The 20,286-nt window shown below is 41.3% G+C and overlaps 1 protein-coding gene across 1 annotated transcript; it reads right to left on the minus strand.

Moving 5' to 3' along the window:
* Positions 1 to 2,286: 2,286 nt before the first annotated feature.
* LOC140487972 (C-signal-like) lies at positions 2,287 to 14,065 on the minus strand. The gene is made up of 6 exons (XM_072587450.1): positions 13,812 to 14,065; positions 12,092 to 12,143; positions 8,214 to 8,401; positions 7,021 to 7,161; positions 3,526 to 3,636; positions 2,287 to 2,752 (listed from the first exon to the last, which is right to left on the minus strand). Exons 1-6 carry the CDS (start codon positions 13,956 to 13,958, stop codon positions 2,639 to 2,641), a joined length of 753 nt encoding a protein of 250 aa, XP_072443551.1. The 5' UTR covers positions 13,959 to 14,065; the 3' UTR covers positions 2,287 to 2,638.
* Positions 14,066 to 20,286: the final 6,221 nt, after the last annotated feature.

The raw sequence follows: 20,286 nt of genomic DNA on the forward strand, positions 1-20,286 counted from the left end.
ACTCTAATCTAGAATCTGGTTGCCAGCATCTGCAGTCCTTGTTTTTACCTAGTCACAGCTAGGTCTAATATACTCCGTAGGGGGAAAGAGTATGGGTAGAATTTGTGAAACACAATGATACCTACGATACCAGTGTGAGTAGGTATTGAGGTCCTATGTTTATTCAAAAAAACAAGGGAACCAGAATGTAGGAAACTACAGGCCAATCAGCTTAACACTGAACATAGAAAAATGACAGAAGCAATTATTAAATCATTATGACAGGCCACTTAGAAAAATTCAAGGTTTTCAGGCAGAATCAACATGACTTTGTGATAGGGAAATCATGTTTAAATAATTTACTGCCATTCTTTGAATAAATAAGAGATGCTGTGGATAAAGGAATGTGTTGTTTTAGATTTCCAAGAGAACTGGGGCCAAAAGATTTGATAAGGTGTTCCATCAAAGGTTGTTGTGGAAAATAAGAGCTCATAGTGTAGGGTATGTAACATCTTGGCATGAACAGAAGATTGGCTAGCTAACAGGAAACAGAGGTAGGTCAATAGGTCTTTTATGAAATTCTGTTGGGCACAGGTATTTAGTTATTGCCTTTCCTACAGTTGCAACACTTACTCCAAAAGTGATAATAACGCAACAGGAATCTGAACCCTTCCTTCGCTTTCTCACCACATTTACCTGTTCCTACATTGAATAGTTTATTGGACAGATTATCAATTGCAATCCTGTTTCTTAATCTCTGACTGAACTCTTGAAATAGGACTTGTGTATTCGTTGTTCTTACATAAACTATAACTTCTGGCTAGTTACTATTGTGCACAAAACCTAGTCTAATTATTTATTTGATAGTCACTATTTACTTTAAGAAGACACCATGTGCACTGACGTTTTAGAGATCATCTGATGCTCTTCAGTAAAGCTGCAGAAAGCTTTCATTGCTTTAATTTGTGGTATTCGCCTTGGATGATTTTGAAGTGATTCTAGTCACTGCTGCCTTCAAAAGCTCTTAATGTGTATATTACATCATAACCTTCATTGACAGAATTGTTCTGCAATTCCAAACTTGTAAGAGGAGCATCTAAATGACGAAGGAGAAAACACAACTAAATCTAGAAGGTGACTAAATCGGGAGACATGCTCATCAAATTCTTGCCCTTCAGTGTGTGGGAAACATACATACATTTCTAAAGAAACCACCCACAATAAGACTCTGCTTCTTCAGACAGATTGCAGAGCTATGTCACATTCTACAAGATTTAAACCCAACCATAAGAGAGAGTTCACTGCATGTTGCAATCAAGGTCCATGCAGTTCTGAAGTCTTTGATAGACTGACCTGATTCATGCAATCAATCTGCGCTGACTGACAAGGAGTTGACTGACTTTGTTTGCTGAAGCAGTTTAATTGCTTTCCCCAGTAATATTCAGGAGGACAGAGTTCTAGGTTTCACACACATTTTCACTGTTTCCCCCAATTCTAAAGTCTCAATAATTTCAGACAGCAAGAATTTTCACTCTATTGATCTACAGTTACTAGCTGTGCATCATGCAGGTTTGATTCCTCACCTGGTGGCAATTGCAATGCTTTTATTTTGTGGCAATGCCTCATTCTCCTACCCTTTTGCAGTACAGAACAAAATGTTTCTGTGTGACTACAAAGCAATGCAATCATTGTTAAATCAAAGAGTCAACCTGAGGCCCAACTGAGCAGTGAATCTCATGGCCCAATTTTCTATCTGAAGGATGAGCAAACTATTTGGGAATCTTTCACATTGTTATACCATCAGTGAGCCGCCAAAGTGCAATAAACGCAACAGCATAGTCCCTCAGTGATTTCTCCAGGAGTCAGCTGCCCCAACTGCCCCTCCACTCAACTACATGTAAAACAAAACCTATCTTCACTATGTCCATCCTGACCAACATCTTACCTGTTATAATACCAAGTCACAACCAAATGGGCATGTATAATATAATTTCTATACTGTTTAGTAATGATCAATTATTTCCAAAGAAAGAAGAGTTGTTGTTTGGTTAAAGATGAAGAGCTGTATTACTCTTTAATTGTTATTCAAAAATAATATAGTGCATGAAATTAATAAGTCTCACTTCAGTTGATGTCCCTATGTCAAATGGAACAATCTGTTGCAATAATCTACATACTGTCTCTTTCCATTGGACTCCCAATTCCCTAAGTGCTGGGCTTGTTATGAATCATATGTTATGGCCTTGTCACTAGCAGTGCTTGCAAACTACCCAACTCCCTGTTAACTCAAGGAATATACACCGTTGATGTGAACAATACTACAGGATTTAATTGAATTGAAGGGTTATAAAGCAAATATGCACAAATAATTCATGTCATTAAATGTCAAACATTCAAGCGGAGTGCTGACAAATGGAATTAGAGTAGACTTAGTATAGCTTTGGTGGTACATTGATGGACCTCTTTTGTGCTGTATGATTCCATGATTTATAAAGTCATTATTTTGTGAATCATTAAAAATTGTGTATAGATCAAAAACAGTGTAATTTTCATAAGCATTTCAGTACTGTTGAACATCAGTAACTACTAATGTCATCTTCTGTAGCCTTTATTCATTTTAACAGCAAAGCTAATATTTCACTGCACAGCAAGCTATTCTTCACCAAGGTAAATGCTGGCCTTTCCAGTCTAGAAACGATCCATTATCTTTGGCTGAAAGCTTCGACACTACTTGGAGAATTCCACGAACACTTTCCTCTTTCGTTAGTGGTGCCTGATGAAATTACATTTTAAAAAAAGGTTAATTTAGGGATTGACAGTAAACACAAATTATAAATTTCTTCGTCTTTTACAGTGATAGTGAGTGGTGAGAAATGGAGGCATGTGAAAATAAGAAGGAGAAATTTAAAGTGACTGGCTGCCAGACAGGATGTTAATATTTGTCAATGAGGAAAACAACACAGCTCGGGAGCGGAATCTATTTTGCCAAGAGTGGGTAATGCTGGATCAACTCTCAAACCAGTTTGAGGTTGCCAAAACCTAGAAGGCTTGGATAAAACTGAACTAAGTAACTCTTCTACCCTTCCTCTGATACTGTGGCATCACTAGAACAGCCTGAGGACGATGACACAAGATGTAGTAACAAGGTGATATTTTCCCCAAAACCTTCAAGGAACATATGGACAGAACATAGGCCTTTGGATTTTCCTGAGTCAGGATTATTCCACAACCTATACCATACAATCCATAATCAGAGGAGACAAAAGCAGCATTTTTAAAAAGAAACAAAGAAATTGTAGAGTTTATTCTTGACATCAGGTATTAGAATAAAGTTTGAGGTAAGTGAGAGGAGGAGGAAAGTGTGACATAATTAACCGAAAAATAATACTGCAAATTAACTATCCAAGAATTAGATATAGCAATTTCAAAAAAAAAGGATCTAATACTCAGAAAGGATGCAACACCCAATGTCCCAGTTCACTAGATATGATCATCATTATAATGATTATAATTTGAGACTTGATCTCAGTTATTTATTTCCTTTACCTTTTCACCACCCATATCTGTTTGGACCCAGCCAGGGTGCAGTGAAACACTGATGATTCCATGAGGTTTTAATTCATTCGCCAAGCACTTGGTAACCATATTCAATGCAGTCTGGTTAAAAAAAAATCATAAAAATCAACAACATTAATAACAGTATCAACAACAGCCATTTCAGGTGAATCATAAGCCATGGATTTCCTCAAAGACATCACAGAACATAACTAGGAGTATAGAATCACAGAACCCCTACAACGCAGATAAAAGCCATTTGGCCTATCAGGTTTGCACTGACCCTTTGAAGAGATCCCACTCAGACCCAAACCCCCATCCTCTCCCCATAAGCCAGCATTTTCTGTGGCTAATCCACCTAGCCTACATATCCCTGAACACTACAGGGTAATTTAGTATGGTCAATCCAACAAACCTCTACATCTTTGTACTGTGGAAGAAAACATGAGCACCTAGCAGAAACTCACGCAGACACGGAGAGAACGTACAAACTCCACGCAGTCACCCAAGACTGGAATTTAATGTGGATTCCTGGCACTGTGAGTCAGCAGAATCCATATAACATTTTGTAGATTCTGTATTTGGAAACAGGATAGGATTGAGAGCGATTTAGCAGTTTGGGTCATAAATTTGCTAGCTGAAAGACAGAAGATGGTGGTTGACGGGAAGTGTTCATCTTGGAGTTCAGTTACTAGTGGTATACCACAGGGATCTGTTTTGGCCACTGCTGTTTGTCATTTTTATAAATGACTTAGATGAGGGCATAGAATGATGGATTAGTAAATTTGCGGATGATACTAAAGTCAGTGAGTTGTGGACAGTGTGGAAGGACGTTGCAGGTTATGGAGGGACATAGATAAGCTGCAGAGCTGGGCTGAGAGGTGGCAAATGGAGTTTAATGCAGAAAAAAGTGTGAAGTGATTCACTTTGGAAGGAGTAAGAGGAATACAGAGTACTGGGCTAATGGTAAGATTCTTGGGTGTGTGGATGAGCTGAGAGATCTGTGTCCATTTGCATTAGTCCCTGAAAGTTGCCACCCAGGTTGATAGGGTTGTTAAGGCAGCATATGGTGTGTTAGCTTTTATTGGTAAAGGGATCGAGTTTCAGAGCCATGAGGTTGTGTTGCAGCTATACAAAACTCTGGTGCGGACGCAGTTGGAGTATTGCATTCAGTTCTGGTCGCCGCATTATAGGAAGGATATGGAAGCATTGGAAAGGGTGCAGAGGAGGTTTACCAGAATGTTGCCTGGTATGGAGGGAAGATCTTATGAGGAAAAGCTGATGGACTTGAGGCTGTTTTCGCTACAGAGAAGAAGGTTAAGAGGTGATTTAATAGAGACATATAAGATGATCAGAGGATTAGATAGGATGGACAGTGAGAGCCTTTTTCCTTGGATGGTGATGGCTAGCATGAGGAACATAGCTTTACATTGAGGGGTGATAGATATAGATGTCAGAGGTAGGTTCTTTACTCAGGACGTAGTAGGACCGTGGAATGCCCTGCCTGCAACAGTAGTAGACTCACCAACTTTAAGGGCATTTAAATGGTCATTGCATAAATATATTGAGGATAATGGAATAGCGTAGCTTAGATGGACTTCAGATTGGTTTCACAGGCCAGCACAACATTGAGGGCCAAAGGGTTTGTACTGCGCTATAATGTTCTATGTTCTATAACTCCTGTGGCATAGTGCTGCCAGATTCGGCAGGGTTTAGGCCCTGTCACTCAATTGCCCAGTTTTACTGGAGTAATAACAAAAAAAAGTTAGTATTTGTCATTTTTATTTACTGGAATTGATAGCAACTTCAGAGGCCTGGACATAACAGTGTCTGGATTTCTGCACTATCTGTATATCACTGTGTTTACACTTCACCATTAGTGCACTGACCTGGTTCCCATACTGTGCAATTTCTAACACAATCGTGAAATAACAAGAACTTTCACTCTAATGCTTAGTCTGACTGTAACAATCCTCAACAAAGTCGCATCCTGTTGAATGAGATGTAATTTTTCTTTTTAAAAGTGGCACTCAGACATCACTGGTAGGGTTGCCCATCGCTAACTGTCTATAAATTGAGAGGCTTGCTAGACCATTTCTGAGAGCATGTAAGAATCAACCATATTAACGCGATAATTACCTTGTTCATTTCATTTTAGCTTCCATCTTAACACAAATCATAGTTAGTTAACTACCTGAAACTTTAATAAAAAGTGAAGGCTTTTAAACTTCCTGTTTTACGGTCTGTGAACACAGTATTTCCACTTGATTAGTTGTATACCAGTTTGTTGGCATCACTGGTGAGAAATGTAAAGACATTGTCTTGATTTGGCAGAAGACTCAAACTGAAATGGAAATTTCCAACATGAAGGTTGTTACATCTTTGTGGACAGTTTTCTTCACAGTCAGCAGTGACCAACCTTGCCGCACTGTTGACTGTAAAACTTTGGTCACTGTACATATAGCAGTAACATTTCAAGATTAATCCTACTGTCCTTTAATCTTCCCGTAACCCTTATTCCTCCTACACTTCAACTGTTTATTTGCCTTTGCACTTAAATCTTTAGGTCCAGAATTACTCTAATCTAGACTTAAATCTTTCAACTGTTTCTGCCAATAGTTCCTGTCCTGGTGTCAAGTCTATATAATTTCTAATATCTGGTATTATTATGGTGAATTGATGGTGTGCGATTTGTAGGTTTTGTTATCTTTACAAAAGAATCAACAGCACTTAAACTTTGATTTAAACGTTCACATTTATCATTACTTGCTGCTTCTGTTCTCCATGATCTGACTTAGCCTGTGGCATTTAACATTTAACATTCTGTCTACCTGCATTACAATAATGTGATAACATTTTCAGAAAACAGCTTCAAGGACAAGTGGTTCACTTTGATACTGACTGATTAAATCCAGGGCTGAACTGAATGCCAGACCAATGAGATGAAGTCTCTAAAATGTGTTTGGGGTGCTAGATACAGGAGATCCAATCATAACAATTCTTAAGTAGCAATTTCACTAAAGAAAACATTGAGTGTGGAAACCAAAAAAGCTACCATGCCTGAGGGCAAGGTTCAGACATGTTAAGAAAAGTAAATGAATTACATTATATCTAACTACGTTGCATCAGTGGATGCGGAGGTTGTCTGAAAGAAATACACACCACCAGTTTACAGTCCAACAGGTTTATTTGGATTTCCAAATAAGGACGATAACCTGGTGTTGTGTAATTTTTAACTTTGTCCACCCCGGAGGTATTTCCATATCATGAAAGAAATACAAACAGTTTTATCATCAGTAGTACAACCAAGCAGAACATTTATTACCTAGCACCTCATGCAGACAAAAAAGAGAAGTTCTTTTCATATCTTGAAAGAGGTATAGGCAATAGCCAGTACAACTGATAAACTGTAAGTTTCTTTACACAGGCAGTCCTTTTTATTTCTGACTCATCATTTTTATTGTGTGTGTTTTGGAGTATACTGACCTTACTGGCCCGATAGGCGTATGCAGTCCCACTTTTGTCATTAAACAGCTCTAAGGAAGCCATTACTGAGGACATGTTGATAACTGCTGCTTTAAATTCATCATTCAGGCATGCTGCTTTTTGCAAAGTTGGGAGCAAAACCTGCAGAATAAAGAGGAGTGACAGCATTAGTGAAAAATAGAAGTTGGAGTTGCTTTACTGAAAAATGATTTCATTTGAAAATTTAAAAAGGTTATAATGGGGCATTACCACAGGTGAACCTCTTTCAGGTTAAGCTCAAAAACTTTATAAAGCAAATCAATGAGATGTGGAGTGCTAAACAAGAATGACAATGAATGAGGATAACAAAGGATAACTTCATCTGTCACTGCTATATTCTTCTCATCAGTATATTCAATTACCGTGAGTCAAAAATAACTTTACAAGAGATATGACCAGACAAGACAAAAATACATCTGAAATATGTAGATTCTGCAGTGTATTTATAGGAGCTTTGCACATTTTACACAGCACTTCTTTCCTCAACCAAGCTTGACCCTTTAAGTGCAAAGACATTGATACCTTGCATTTGCCAAACCAATCTTTACTGATATCACTAAAATTCTGGGGGAGACAAAAGACAAAGAAATGTGAATGCTGAAAATCTAAAATTAAAATAGAAAATGCTGAGGAAGTTCAGTTTTTCTGGCAGCATCCACGGAGAGAAAGGGAGAGAGCCAGTGGCCTGGGTATTACATGTCTGCGCGAGATGTATTTCCATGGGGTGGTGGTGGTAGAGGAGGGAGGAATGACGGCCATCAGATAGGACAACCCATCATCTTATACCCACTTGAGTTCACACCTATCATATGGCATATCATATATAAACAAAAGACAACTGATCTTCTTAGTAAGCAACATAGTTTTGGGAAAGAGTGGGCAGGAGAGAAGGCAGCACACTTTGGAAGATGCTGTTTATCCTTCACAGCCAACCCCTCTAGTTGAGAGTATATTCCCTTCCACCCCATCTGAACAACCTATTTCAATGATTACTAATTATGACTTGATTAAGCAGGTGAGGATTTCAATCATATTATGCATAGTTGTGGTTAGCTATAAAATACTTTCTGTAAGGAAGAATAACCATATGGTCCAGGTCAAAAGTAAGGTCGTGGCTTTATAACTTGAACAAATACAAAAAAACATGGTATTACCTTGGTTAGCATCATTGGTCCAACAACATTGGTTCTATAACTGTTCATCATTGATTCAGGAGTAATTTCATTAAGGGCTCCACTATAGCTGGCGCCAGCGTTATTTATGAGCAGATTTAGGCCATTGTTTTCCAATATCTTCTCAGCCTGAGCAGCACACTCTTGAATGCTGCCAAAATCATCAACATCTTTGAAACATCACAAAATAAAGGGTTAACTTGTACGTTTATACTGCATTTTCTCATTTCTAATGCAACTCATCACAATGCAGTACAAGTGACACAGATACTTGGCACTTCCAACACTCCTGTTACTTTCCAAATTGAATGCTTCGAATGTAAGCATTTACATGTAAATGAATTATGCTGAAAGGGATTACTGCCTTGCATATTTGTGACTGCAGAAGTACTTGTTATCTACAGTTTCCCAACAAGTAGCCACTATTAATGCACACACACCTCTAAACAAGTGTTCCAGGTGACATTGCCAAGCTGATCCTACTCCCCGATGTCTGTATGAATGCATATCTAGATGAGATCTCAAAGCAGGAGGACCAGTTAATTATGCCCTAAGAATATCCATGCAGACTTATACAGATACATGTTGGCAAATGTTGGGGCCTTACTGTTCTGTATGGTTCAGTAGCTTTATATTTTAATTAAATGAAGTTAGTGATGGTAACAAATAACGTAATTTGAACTTGATGGGCCAAATGGCCTGCTTCCACATTGTAAGGATATAACAGTCTGTGATGTACAGTTGGAGATTAAGAGTCTAGGAGCCACACTTTCAGCAGGATAACACCGCCTTCGGTGAAATACACACCATAACTGTGTACACTGTGAGAGAACAATGTGTGCATGTATGGAACAAACTACCAGAGGAAGTGCTGGAGGCTGGAACAAACTACAGCATTTAAAAAGGAATCTGGATAGGTACATGAATAATAAATACTGGATTAGTGGTGCTGGAAGAGCACAGCAGTTCAGGCAGCATCCAACGAGCAGCGAAATCGATGTTTCGGGCAAAAGCCCTTCATCAGGAATAAAGGCAGTGAGCCTGAAGCATGGAGAGATAAGCTAGAGGAGGGTGGGGGTGGGGAGAGAGTAGCATAGAGTACAATGGGTGAGTGGGGGAGGAGATGAAGGTGATAGGTCAAGGAGGAGAGGGTGGAGTGGATAGGTGGAAAAGGAGCTAGGCAGGTCGGACAAGCCCGGACAAGTCAAGGAGACAGTGCTGAGCTGGAAGTTTGAAACTAGGATGAGGTGGGGGAAGGGGAAATGAGGAAGCTGTTGAAGTCCACATTGATGCCCTGAGATTAAAGTGTTCCGAGGTGGAAGATGAGGCGTTCTTCCTCCAGGCGTCTGGTGGTGAGGGAGCGGTGGTGAAGGAGGCCCAGGACCTCCATGTCCTCGGCAGAGTGGGAGGGGGAGTTGAAATGTTGCGCCACGGGGTGGTTTGGTTGATTGGTGCGGGTGTCTCGGAGATGTTCCCTAAAGCGCTCTGCTAGGAGGCAGTCTCCCCAAGGTAGAGGAGACCACATCGGGAGCAACGGATACAATAAATGATATTAGTGGATGTGCAGGTAAAACTTTGACGGATGTGGAAGGCTCCTTTGGGGCCTTGGATAGAGGTGAGGGAGCTCATCTTCCGCCTCGGAACACTTCAACCCCAGGGCATCAATGTGGACTTCAACAGCTTTCTCATTTCCCCTTCCCCCACCTCATCCTAGTTTCAAACTTCCAGCTCAGCACTGTCTCCTTGACTTGTCCAGACTTGTCCGACCTGCCTAGCTCCTTTTCCAACTATCCACTCCACCCTCTCCTCCTGACCTATCACCTTCATCCCCTCCCCCACTCAACCATTGTACTCTATGCTACTCTCTCCCCACCCCCACCCTCCTCTAGCTTATCTCTACATGCTTCAGGCTCACTGCCTTTATTCCTGATGAAGGGCTTTTGCCTGAAACATCGATGTCGCTGCTCGTTGGATGCTGCCTGAACTGCTGTGCTCTTCCAGCACCACTAATCCAGTATTTGCTTTCCAGCATCTGCAGTCATTGTTTTTACCTCACATGAATAATAAAGTTTTAGAGGGATATGGGCCAAGTGCTGGCAAGTGGGGCTAGACCAGTTTAGGATACCTGGTCAAACAAGTTGGACTGATGGGGCTCCTTCTGTGACTGTATAACTTCTGTGTGCTGGGAATACTGTAATATCTTGAATAATGCTTGGAGATGGCTGTAACTCAGCAAAGTTGGGTTTACACCTCACTGTGATAAGACTGGCTATCCTTGTGTGAGCAGGAAAGTAAACAAATGTGAACGTGTTTCATTAGTCTTATCAATTTGTCAAGTTTTATGACAAAACCAGAAGTCATATGACACTAAGTTATAGTCCAACAACTTTTGGAGTGCTGCTCCTTCTTTAGGCGAAATAAACATGTTGGTCTATAACTTGTTGTCATGTGACTTCTGACTTTGTCCAATCCAGTCCAATACCAGCAACTCCACATCGTAGCTAATGAGTTTTATGACAATTGAGCATAATCATATCCGATCAATTTACACTTACTTTCTACTATTCCCACAGTGGTTAATATGTTTATAGTTTTGTCTTTTTTTCCTTAGCTTCCAACATTTAATTTCAGACTATTCTCTGTTACCATGTTCTGTTTTTGAAAGTTAGGTCATAAAAATAAGAACCAATCTGCTTTATCTGCTTTTACATTTACTTGCAGAGTTGAAAACTGCAAGCACACACCCATTAACCTAACAACCACAGTTTTAGTCTCATTATTTAAAATGGGTTCAAACGAATCACCACTTAATGTCCATAATCAACATGCAATTACAAGGAATAACGTAAGAGAAAGAACTACTAACAACATCAGCCAGCACAGGGACCAGGAAACTAAGTTTTGTGGTCAACTGCTTGGTGAGAATAGTGTCAAGAGGTCAATGATGGGTCTCAAAGACAAAGTGAAATGAGAGAGGGACTGAAGGGAGATAGGAAATGAACTAAAGAACAATGTTCAATAAGGTTTTAAGGTACTTGTCAATAATATGCAATTGTTCACCTGTGCTCTTAAAAAGATTCTCTGTACTCATCCCAACATCACAGGGCTAAGTATTAATTTAAATTACCTGTCTCCAAAAAGCCAATGTCATAAATTCAGTTAATCATTAATACCATTAGTACCACTAATATGAGTATGTCTATTTATTGAATAAAAGAGGAGACATTTTCTTTCGCCCAGAGGGTTGTGCAATTCTGGAACTCACTGCATAAAAGATGTGAACCCTCAACACAGTTAAGGTATATTTAGATGAACATTTGAAATGGCATTGCATCAAGGCTATGGAGCGAGTGCTACCTTACTCTTGTGGGCAGCACAGTGGCTCAGTGGTTAGTACTGCTGTCACAGTGCCAGGGACCCAGGTACAATTCCAGCCTTGGGCAACTGTCTGTGTGGAGTTTGCACATTCTCCCCGAGTTTGCATGGATTTCCTTCGGTTGCTCCAGTTTCCTCCCACAATCCAAAGATGTGCAGGTCAGGTGAATTGGCCGGGCTAAATTGCTCATAGTGTTAGGTGAACTAGTCAGAACTGGGTGGGTTACTCTTCGGAGATTCTTTCTGTACTGTAAAAACTCTGACTCTGACATGAATTTCATTATGTACTTACATTAAACTAGTAAGTTCAATGTATCAATTTGCTTCCTGACAAAGATGATATTCATTTATTTATATATAAATAAACATTTTTACATGTATGAATGTTTAAGTTTAAGGTGGAGCCCTCAGTTAAAAAATTCAGTGTGTAGGAAAATTTACAATACTTTTTGAATTAAAATCACTAAAGCATCAATAATACTCACCCAACTTAAGCACTTTTATGTTTGAAAAGCTCTTTGCTAGGTTCATGAGATCCTATTGAGAACAGAGACATAGACATTCAAGTCAAAAATCCTCTTAAGAAATACATATGAATATAAGAAATAGGTACAGGAAGTGATTACTGGGCCTTGTGAGCCTGCTCCAGCATTTAATAAAATAACCACCACCCCACCCCCATCCCATGGAGTCTGTGGCCAAGAGACAAAGTTTGTTGGTGAATTGAAGTTAACGTGTGTGCAAGCGTTAATAGATCAATCAGGTCCTTGAGCCTGATCCAATGATCAACTAAATCAGGGCTTATTTATACACGAAGCTCCATTTATCCACTCTTGCTCTGTGCCTTTGCGTCCTTACCTTACAAGGATCCATCAACGTTTATGGTAAAAAGCTTCAATTAATGCAACATCATGGGTTTTGAGGAAAAAAGTTTCATATTGCACTAACCTTGATGTAAAAAATTATTTTGTCCAATTTTTCTCCAAAATACACTTTATCCATAAAGTTTATAAAAGTATACAGCATGACTGTTCAAACTTGACACGATATAAGGTTCACACCAAATCAATTGTTCCAAGACAATATGTTACTCACTAAATTTTTGATCAGACGATTTTATAAATCAGTTATGTGTTATTGCATGTTAACCATATATCCTGAGGGTTTTTAACCAGTTTCCAGCCGCTCTGTTTCCTATGGTCGAAAAACTTGAGACAGTAGTTGCCCCAGCTTTAGTGCATCCCTTTAAATATAATCTCAGACCTTAGGATGTGCCAGTCTGTGACACTCAAATCATTAACAGTGGAAGATGAATATATTTCAGCATACCAAAAACTATATTTCACCCAATTGGCAGTCTTCCAACTGGAGTGGATATTAATATTGGTGTGCATTCCTAGGATTAAATCATATCACATAATTCCTATGTCATACAGCTGCTTGGAATGAATCTAAAAAAAACAAAATTTCTTTCAGTTTCTTCCTTAGCAGGTGTTTAGGAAGGATTTGGCTGGGAAGGCTCTTATCAGCACAGAGCTAGATGTTAGTACTTATTCGAAAGTTCTGGTGAGGAAACAATTTGCTAAATGACTTTGATAGCACGTTCAGAGGGTGTCACAGTGGCCTCACAGCACCAGGGACCTGGGTTCGATTTCACCCTTGGGTGACTGCCTGTGTTTGCACATTCTCCCTGTGTCTGCGAGAGTTTCTGATAACTATGCTGGTTTCCTGTCATTGTCCACATGTGTACAGATTAGGTAGGTTGTCCATGCTATAAATTGCCCATAGTGTGCAGGCTACCTGTGCAGGGACAGGGTATGTCTGGGTGGGATGCTCTTTGAAGGGCCTACTTCCACACTGCAGGGATTTTGTGAACCATCCAACAAGATCCACCGTCCAGTTTTCCCAAAGGGCGTGGGGGATGTTGTGGGGCCCGATGGCTGACTGATTAGATAAACTGACAGCAAAAGTCCAACAGAATGAAGTATTTTGTGGCAACACAATAACTGGAAGTACCGCTTAAAATCTGTTGGGGTATTTATTACAACTCTGAACACGCCAATGATTCCCGACCATTTTCTTTCCAAATCCAGCGAGTAAACAAAAGCTTTTTAAAAATTATTTGTATCACGGTTCTCGGGCAGGATAAAAGAAAAGATTGACAATGTGAAAAGATCAGAGGGAAGCGGGAGACCCAGTACTGACCTGTGCTCGTGTGCTCTGGGGGTCCCTGCAGCCGGCCAGCAGGTAGCGGGGAGGCCGTTCAGCCCTCGCCAGCTGGTGGACTAGCTCCAGGCCGAGGCCACGGTTCGCGCCGGTCACCAGGACCGAGCTCAGCGCCCAGCTCTGCATTGCTCTGGCCCGCGGTCCTCCGCTTTCCGCCCGGCAGCGCTGCGAGTCAAAGCCCAAGTGACTCACTGCCCGCACGATAGTAGCAGCAGCAGTAGCAGCGAGGGGGGAGGAACTTCACCAGTCACTACAAACACGCAGAGCTTCAGTTCGGAACACACCTCAGTGTGTTTTTTTCTTCTCTCTGTATTTGCATCTTCCTCCACCTCAAATCATGGTCCAGTATCCTTTAGAATCCCCCTCCCCTCCCAAAACGTGTATTTTTTTTATTCCAAATCTTCAGCAATAAGGCTATTCATTAACTTCTCCCCACTGTCCCTCGGAAGGGTAGCAGCACTGAGGTGAACCTCACAGTTTAGTGTTGGCTTTGCTGTCAGGTTTGTCGAAGTTTTCTAGGCCTCTAACAGACTTTCTTGCTGCATCTTACCAAACTCACCTCATTAACTACCCAGAGTTGAGATCAGAGTGGTGCTGGAAAAGCACAGCAGGTCAGGCAGCATCCGAGAAGCAGGAGAATCATTAACTACCCATCCTGGCTGTAAGGCACCCTTCTTATTTGACACTAGCCCTCTCCTACCACTCCCCGTTCCTGGAACAAATAGCCATTGCCGGGATATTCTGAGATGGATCGGAATCGCTGGGACCCCTGCCACCTTGGGCATCATGGGGAAGTGTAGCAAGACCATGGGATAACTCTCAGCAGGGACCCCTACCCCCCATTCTGTATCCAATACAGTGGTACATCCAAGGGGTCATGAGTGTGTATGATTATGAACTACCTCAGTGACAAGCAATTGGCTCAAAGGTAGGAGAGAGTGGATTGTGGTAGGGGGTTGCTTTTTGGACTGGAAGCCTGTGACCAGCAGTATGCCACAAGGATCAGATGTTTTACTTTTTGTTATTTACATAAACAATTGGGATGTGAATGTAGGAGCTATGGTATGTAAGTTTGCAGATTACACCAAAATTGGTGGCGTAGTGGATAGCAAGGAAATTTACCTCAAAGTACAACAAGACCTTGATCAGATGGGCAAATAGGCCAAGAGTGGCAGATTTAATTTAGACAAAAGTGAGGTGCTACATTTTGGTAGGGCATGACTTATACACATAATAAGAATGCGGAGTGTTTCCAAACAAGGAGATCTTGGGGTGCAGGTTCATAGTTCCTTGAAAATGGAGTTGCATGTAGACGAGATGGTGAAGAAGGGTTTGAGTTATAGGGAGAGACTGAATCGGCTGGGGCTATTTTCCTTGGACTGTTGGAGTATGATGACTGAATTTGTATGAAATCATGAGGGGGATGGATAGGGTGAATAGCCGAGGTGTACGAAATGAGCTGCCAGAGGAAATGATGGAGGCTGGTACAATTACTACATTTATAAGGTTAAAATGTTTAGACCAAAAAGATGGTGCTATTTTCTGGGTTTGTAGATTGTGAAGGAGCAAAGTTGGCCTTTAGTAGAGTGATGTGCTTTTACTGTCGGATGTGGGAGTTTAGGGAGAGTTTCCATGTTACTGATGATAATGTCTGCAGGAAGTGTATTTGGTTGCAAATCCTATCAAATCACATGGATCGGTTGGAGCAGTAGTTAGAGGCAATGAGTAATTTACAGGAGCTAGGGTGTGATGGACAGCAGTTATAGGAAGGGAGAAAAGCCGGAGGTACAGTCAGATGAATGTGTTAACTCCAGGAAAAGTAGGAGAGGTAGGCAGGTAGTGCAGGAGTCGTTGTGGCTATCTGCATTTCAAACAGTATGCTGTTTTGGAAAATGTAGGAGGTGATGGACTCTTGGAGAATGTAGCATGAACAGCCAAGTTTCTGGTATTCAGACTGGCTCTAATGTAATGTCAGGTTTCAAGCGATCTATTGTGATAGTGTACTGTCTAATCAGAGGCACAGACAGGTGTTTCAGCAGCCAGCAGCAAAACATCAGAATGGTGTGTTGCCTCCCTGGTTCCAGGTCAAGGATATCTCAGAGAGAATGCAAAATGTTCTCAAAGGGCAGAGTGACCAGCAGGACATTGTACACATTGGAACTAATGACATAGGATGGCAAAAGAATGAGATTCTGAAGAGAGAATATAGAAAGTTAGGCAGGAATTTTAAAAAGGAGGTCCTCGAGGGTAGTCACATCTGGATTACTAAGTGCTACAAGTTAGTGAGGGTAGGAATAGCAGGATAGACCAGATGAATGCATGAGGGGACAAGGGTTCACACATTTTTGGGTAATTGGAATCTCTTCTGGGCTAGAAGTTGCCTGTACAAGAAGGATGGATTGCACCTGAATTGGAAAGGGATTAATATACTGGCAGGGACATTTGCTAGAGCTGCTCGGGAGGATTTAAACTAGTAAGGTGGTGGGACCCAAGGAAATAGTGAGGAAAGAGATCAATCTGAGACTGGTACAGTTGGGAAAGGAGCAAGTCAAACAGACAGGGCAGGCAGGAACAAAGCAGCGAACAAGGTAGGATTGAAAAATTAAACTGCATTTACTTAAATGCAAGAGGCCTAACAGGGAAGGCAGATGAACTCAGGACATGGTTAGGGACATGGGACTAGGATATCATAGCAATTACAGAGATGTGGCTCAGGGATGGACAGGACTGGCAGCTTAATGTTCCAGGATACAAATGCAAGAGGAAGGATAGAAAGGGGGGTGCAAGAGAGGAGGGGTAGTGGCGTTTTTGATCAGGGATAGCGTTACAGCTGTGCTGAGGGAGAGTATTCCTGGAAATACATTCAGGGAAGTTATTTGGGTTGAACTGAGAAATAAGAAAGGGATGATCACCTTATTGGGATTGTATTATAGATCCTCTAATGGTCAGCAGGAAATGGAGAAACAAATTTGTAAGGAGATTTCAGTTATCTGTAAGAATAATAGTGTGGTTATGATAGGGGATTTTATCTTTCCAAATACAGACTGGAACTGCCATAATATTCAGGGTTTAGATGGAGAGCAATTTGTTAAGTGTGAATGAAAATTTTATGATTCAGTGTGTGGATGTACCTATTAGATAAGGTGCAAAACCTGACCTACTCTTGGGAAATATTCCCGGAAATACATCCAGGGAAGTTATTTGGGTGGAACTGAAAAATAAGAAAGGGATGAACGCCGTATTGGGATTGTATTATAGACCCCCTAATAGTCAGAGGGAAATTGAGAAACAAACTTGTAAGGAGATCTCAGCTATCTGTAAGAATAATAGGGTGGTTATGGTAGGGGATTTTAACTTTCCAAACATTGACTGGGACTGCCATAGTGTTAAAGGTTTAGATGGAGAGGAATTTCTTAAGTGTGTACAGGACAATTTTCTGATTCAGTATGTGGATGTACCTACTAGAGAAGGTGCAAAACTTGACCTACTCTTGGGAAATAAAGCAGGGCAGGTGACTGAGGTGTCAGTGAGGGAGCACTTTGGGGCCAGCGACCATAATTCTATTCGTTTTAATATAGTGATGGAAAAGGATAGCCCAGATCTAAAAGTTGAAGTTCTAAATTGGAGAAAGGCCAATTTTGACGGAATTAGGCAAGAACTTTCGAAAGCTGATTGGAAGCAGATGTTCGCAGGTAAAGGGACGGCTGGAAAATGGGAAGCCTTCAGAAATGAGATAACAAGAATCCAGAGAGAGTATATTCCTGTCAGGGTGAAAGGGAAGTCTGGTAGGTATAGGGAATGCTGGATGACTAAAGAAATTGAGGGTTTGGTTCAGAAAAAGAAGGAAGCATATGTCAGGTATAGACAGGATAGATCGAGTGAATCCTTAGAAGAGTATAAAGGAAGTAGGAGTATACTTAAGAGGGAAATCAGGAGGACAAAAAGGGGACATGACATAGCTTTGGCAAATAGAATTAAGGAGAATCCAAAGGGTTTTTACAAACATATTAAAGAAAAAAGGGTAACTAGGGAGAATAGGGCCCTCAAAGGTCACAGCAGTTCAGGCAGCATCCAACGAGCAGCGAAATGTTCTTCCCCCTAGTTACCTTTTTGTCTTTAATATATTTGTAAAAACCCTTTGGATTCTCCTTAATTCTATTTGCCAAAGCTATCTCATGTCCCTTTTTTGCCCTCCTGATTTCCCTCTTAAGTATAAATAGATAAAGTCTTTTCCCTGGGGTGGGGGAGTCCAGAACTAGAGGGCATAGGTTTAGGGTGAGGGGAAAGATATAAAAGAGACCTAAGAGGCAACCTTTTCACACAGAGAGTGGTACGTGTATGGAATGAGCTGCCAGAGGAAGTGGTGGAGGCTGGTACAATTGCAACATTTAAGAGGCATTTGGATGGGTATATGAATAGGAAGGGTTTGGAGGGATATGGGCCGGGTGCTGGCAGGTGGGACTAGATTGGGGGGACAGGTTGGACCAAAGGGTCTGTTTCCATGCTGTACATCTGTATGACTCTATAAATAAGGCAGGGCAGGCGACTGAGGTGTCAATGGGAGAGCACTTTGGGGCTAGCGACCATAATTCTATTAGTTTTAAAATAGTGATTGAAAAGGATAGACCAGATGTAAAAGTTGAAGTTCTAAATTGGAGGAAGGCTAATCTTGACGGTATTAGGCAAGAACTTTCAACTGATTAAGGGCAGATGTTTGCAGGTAAAGGGATGGCTGGAAAATGGGAAGCCTTCAGAAATGAGATAACGAGAATCTAGAGAAAGTATATTCCTGTTAGGGTGAAAGGAAAGGCTGGTAGGTGTAGGGAATGCTGGATGACTAAAGAAATTGGGGTTTTGGTTAAGAAAAAGAAGGAAGCATATGTCAGGTATAGACAGGATAGATCGAGTGAATCCTTCGAGTATAAAGGCAGTATGAGTATACTTAAGAGGGAAATCAGGAGGGAAAAAAGGTGACATGAGATAGTTTTGGCAAACATGGTTAAGGAGAATCCAAAGGGATTTTACAAATACATTAAGGTCAAAAGGGTAACTAGGGAGATTAGATTAGATTACTTACAGTGTGGAAACAGGCCCTTCGGCCCAACAAGTCCACACCGCCCCGCCGAAGCGCAACCCACCCATACCCCTACATCTACATCTACCCCTTACCTAACACTACGGGCAATTTAGCATGGCCAATTCACCTGACCTGCACATCTTTGGACTGTGGGAGGAAACCGGAGCACCCGGAGGAAACCCACGCAGACACGGGGAGAACGTGCAAACTCCACACAGTCAGTCGCCTGAGGCGGGAATTGAACCTGGGTCTCTGGCGCTGTGAGGCAGCAGTGCTAACCACTGTGCCACCGTGCCGCCCATCTGGTATCATCCCTTTACCTGCAAACATCTGCCCATAATCAGGGAGAGAATAGGTCCCCTCAAAGATCAGCAAGGCATTCTGTGTGGATCTGCAGGAGATGGGGGAGATACTAAATGAGTATTTTGCATCAGTGTTTACTGTAGAGAATGACATGGAAGCTATAGAATGTGGGGAAATAGACAGTGACATCTTGAAAAATGTCCAGGTTACAGAGGATGTGGTGCTGGATATCTTGACCTGATCCAGTGTACCCTAGAACTCTGTGTTGGGCCCACTGCTTTTCATGATTTATATAAATAATTTGGATGTGAACAAAGTTAGCAAATTTGCAGATGTCACCAAAATTGGAGCTGTGGTGGACAACAAAGAGGGTTACCTCGGGATCTCGATCAGATGGACCAATGGGCTGAGGAGTGGCCAATGGAATTTAATTTAGATAAATGCGAGGTGCTGCATTTTGGGAAAGCAAATCAGAGCAGGACTTATCCACTTAATGGTAAGACCCTGGGGAGTTTTACTGAACAAAGAGACCTTGGAGGGCAGGTCCATAGTACCTTGAAAGTAGAATTATAGGTAGATAAGATAGTGAAGGCATTTGGTATGCTTTCTTTCATTGGTCAGAACATTGAGTATAGGATTTGGGAGGTCATGTTGCAGCTGTACAGGACATTGGTTAGGCCATTTTTGGAATACTGCATGCAATTCTGGTCTCCTTCTTATCAAAAGGATGTCGTGAAAGTTGAAAGAGTTCTGAAAATATTTGCAGGGATGTTGCCAGAGTTGGAGGATTTGAGCTATATGGAGAGGCTGAATAGGCTGGGCCTGTTTTCTCTGGAGCACTGGAGGCTGAGATGTGATTTTATAGAGGTTTATAAAATCATGAGGGGCATGGATAGGATAAATAGACAAAGTCTTTTCCCTGGAGTGGGGGAGTCCAGAACTAGAGGGCTTAGGTTGAGGATGAGAGAGGAAAGATATAAAAGGAACCGAAGGAGCAACCTTTTCCATAGAGGGTGGTCTGTGTATGGAATGAGCTGTCAGAGGAAGTGGAGGAGACTGGTACAATTACAGCAT

The sequence above is a fragment of the Chiloscyllium punctatum genome, chromosome 17 (genome assembly GCF_047496795.1).
Source record: "Chiloscyllium punctatum isolate Juve2018m chromosome 17, sChiPun1.3, whole genome shotgun sequence".
NCBI classification, from domain to species: Eukaryota; Metazoa; Chordata; class Chondrichthyes; order Orectolobiformes; family Hemiscylliidae; genus Chiloscyllium; species Chiloscyllium punctatum.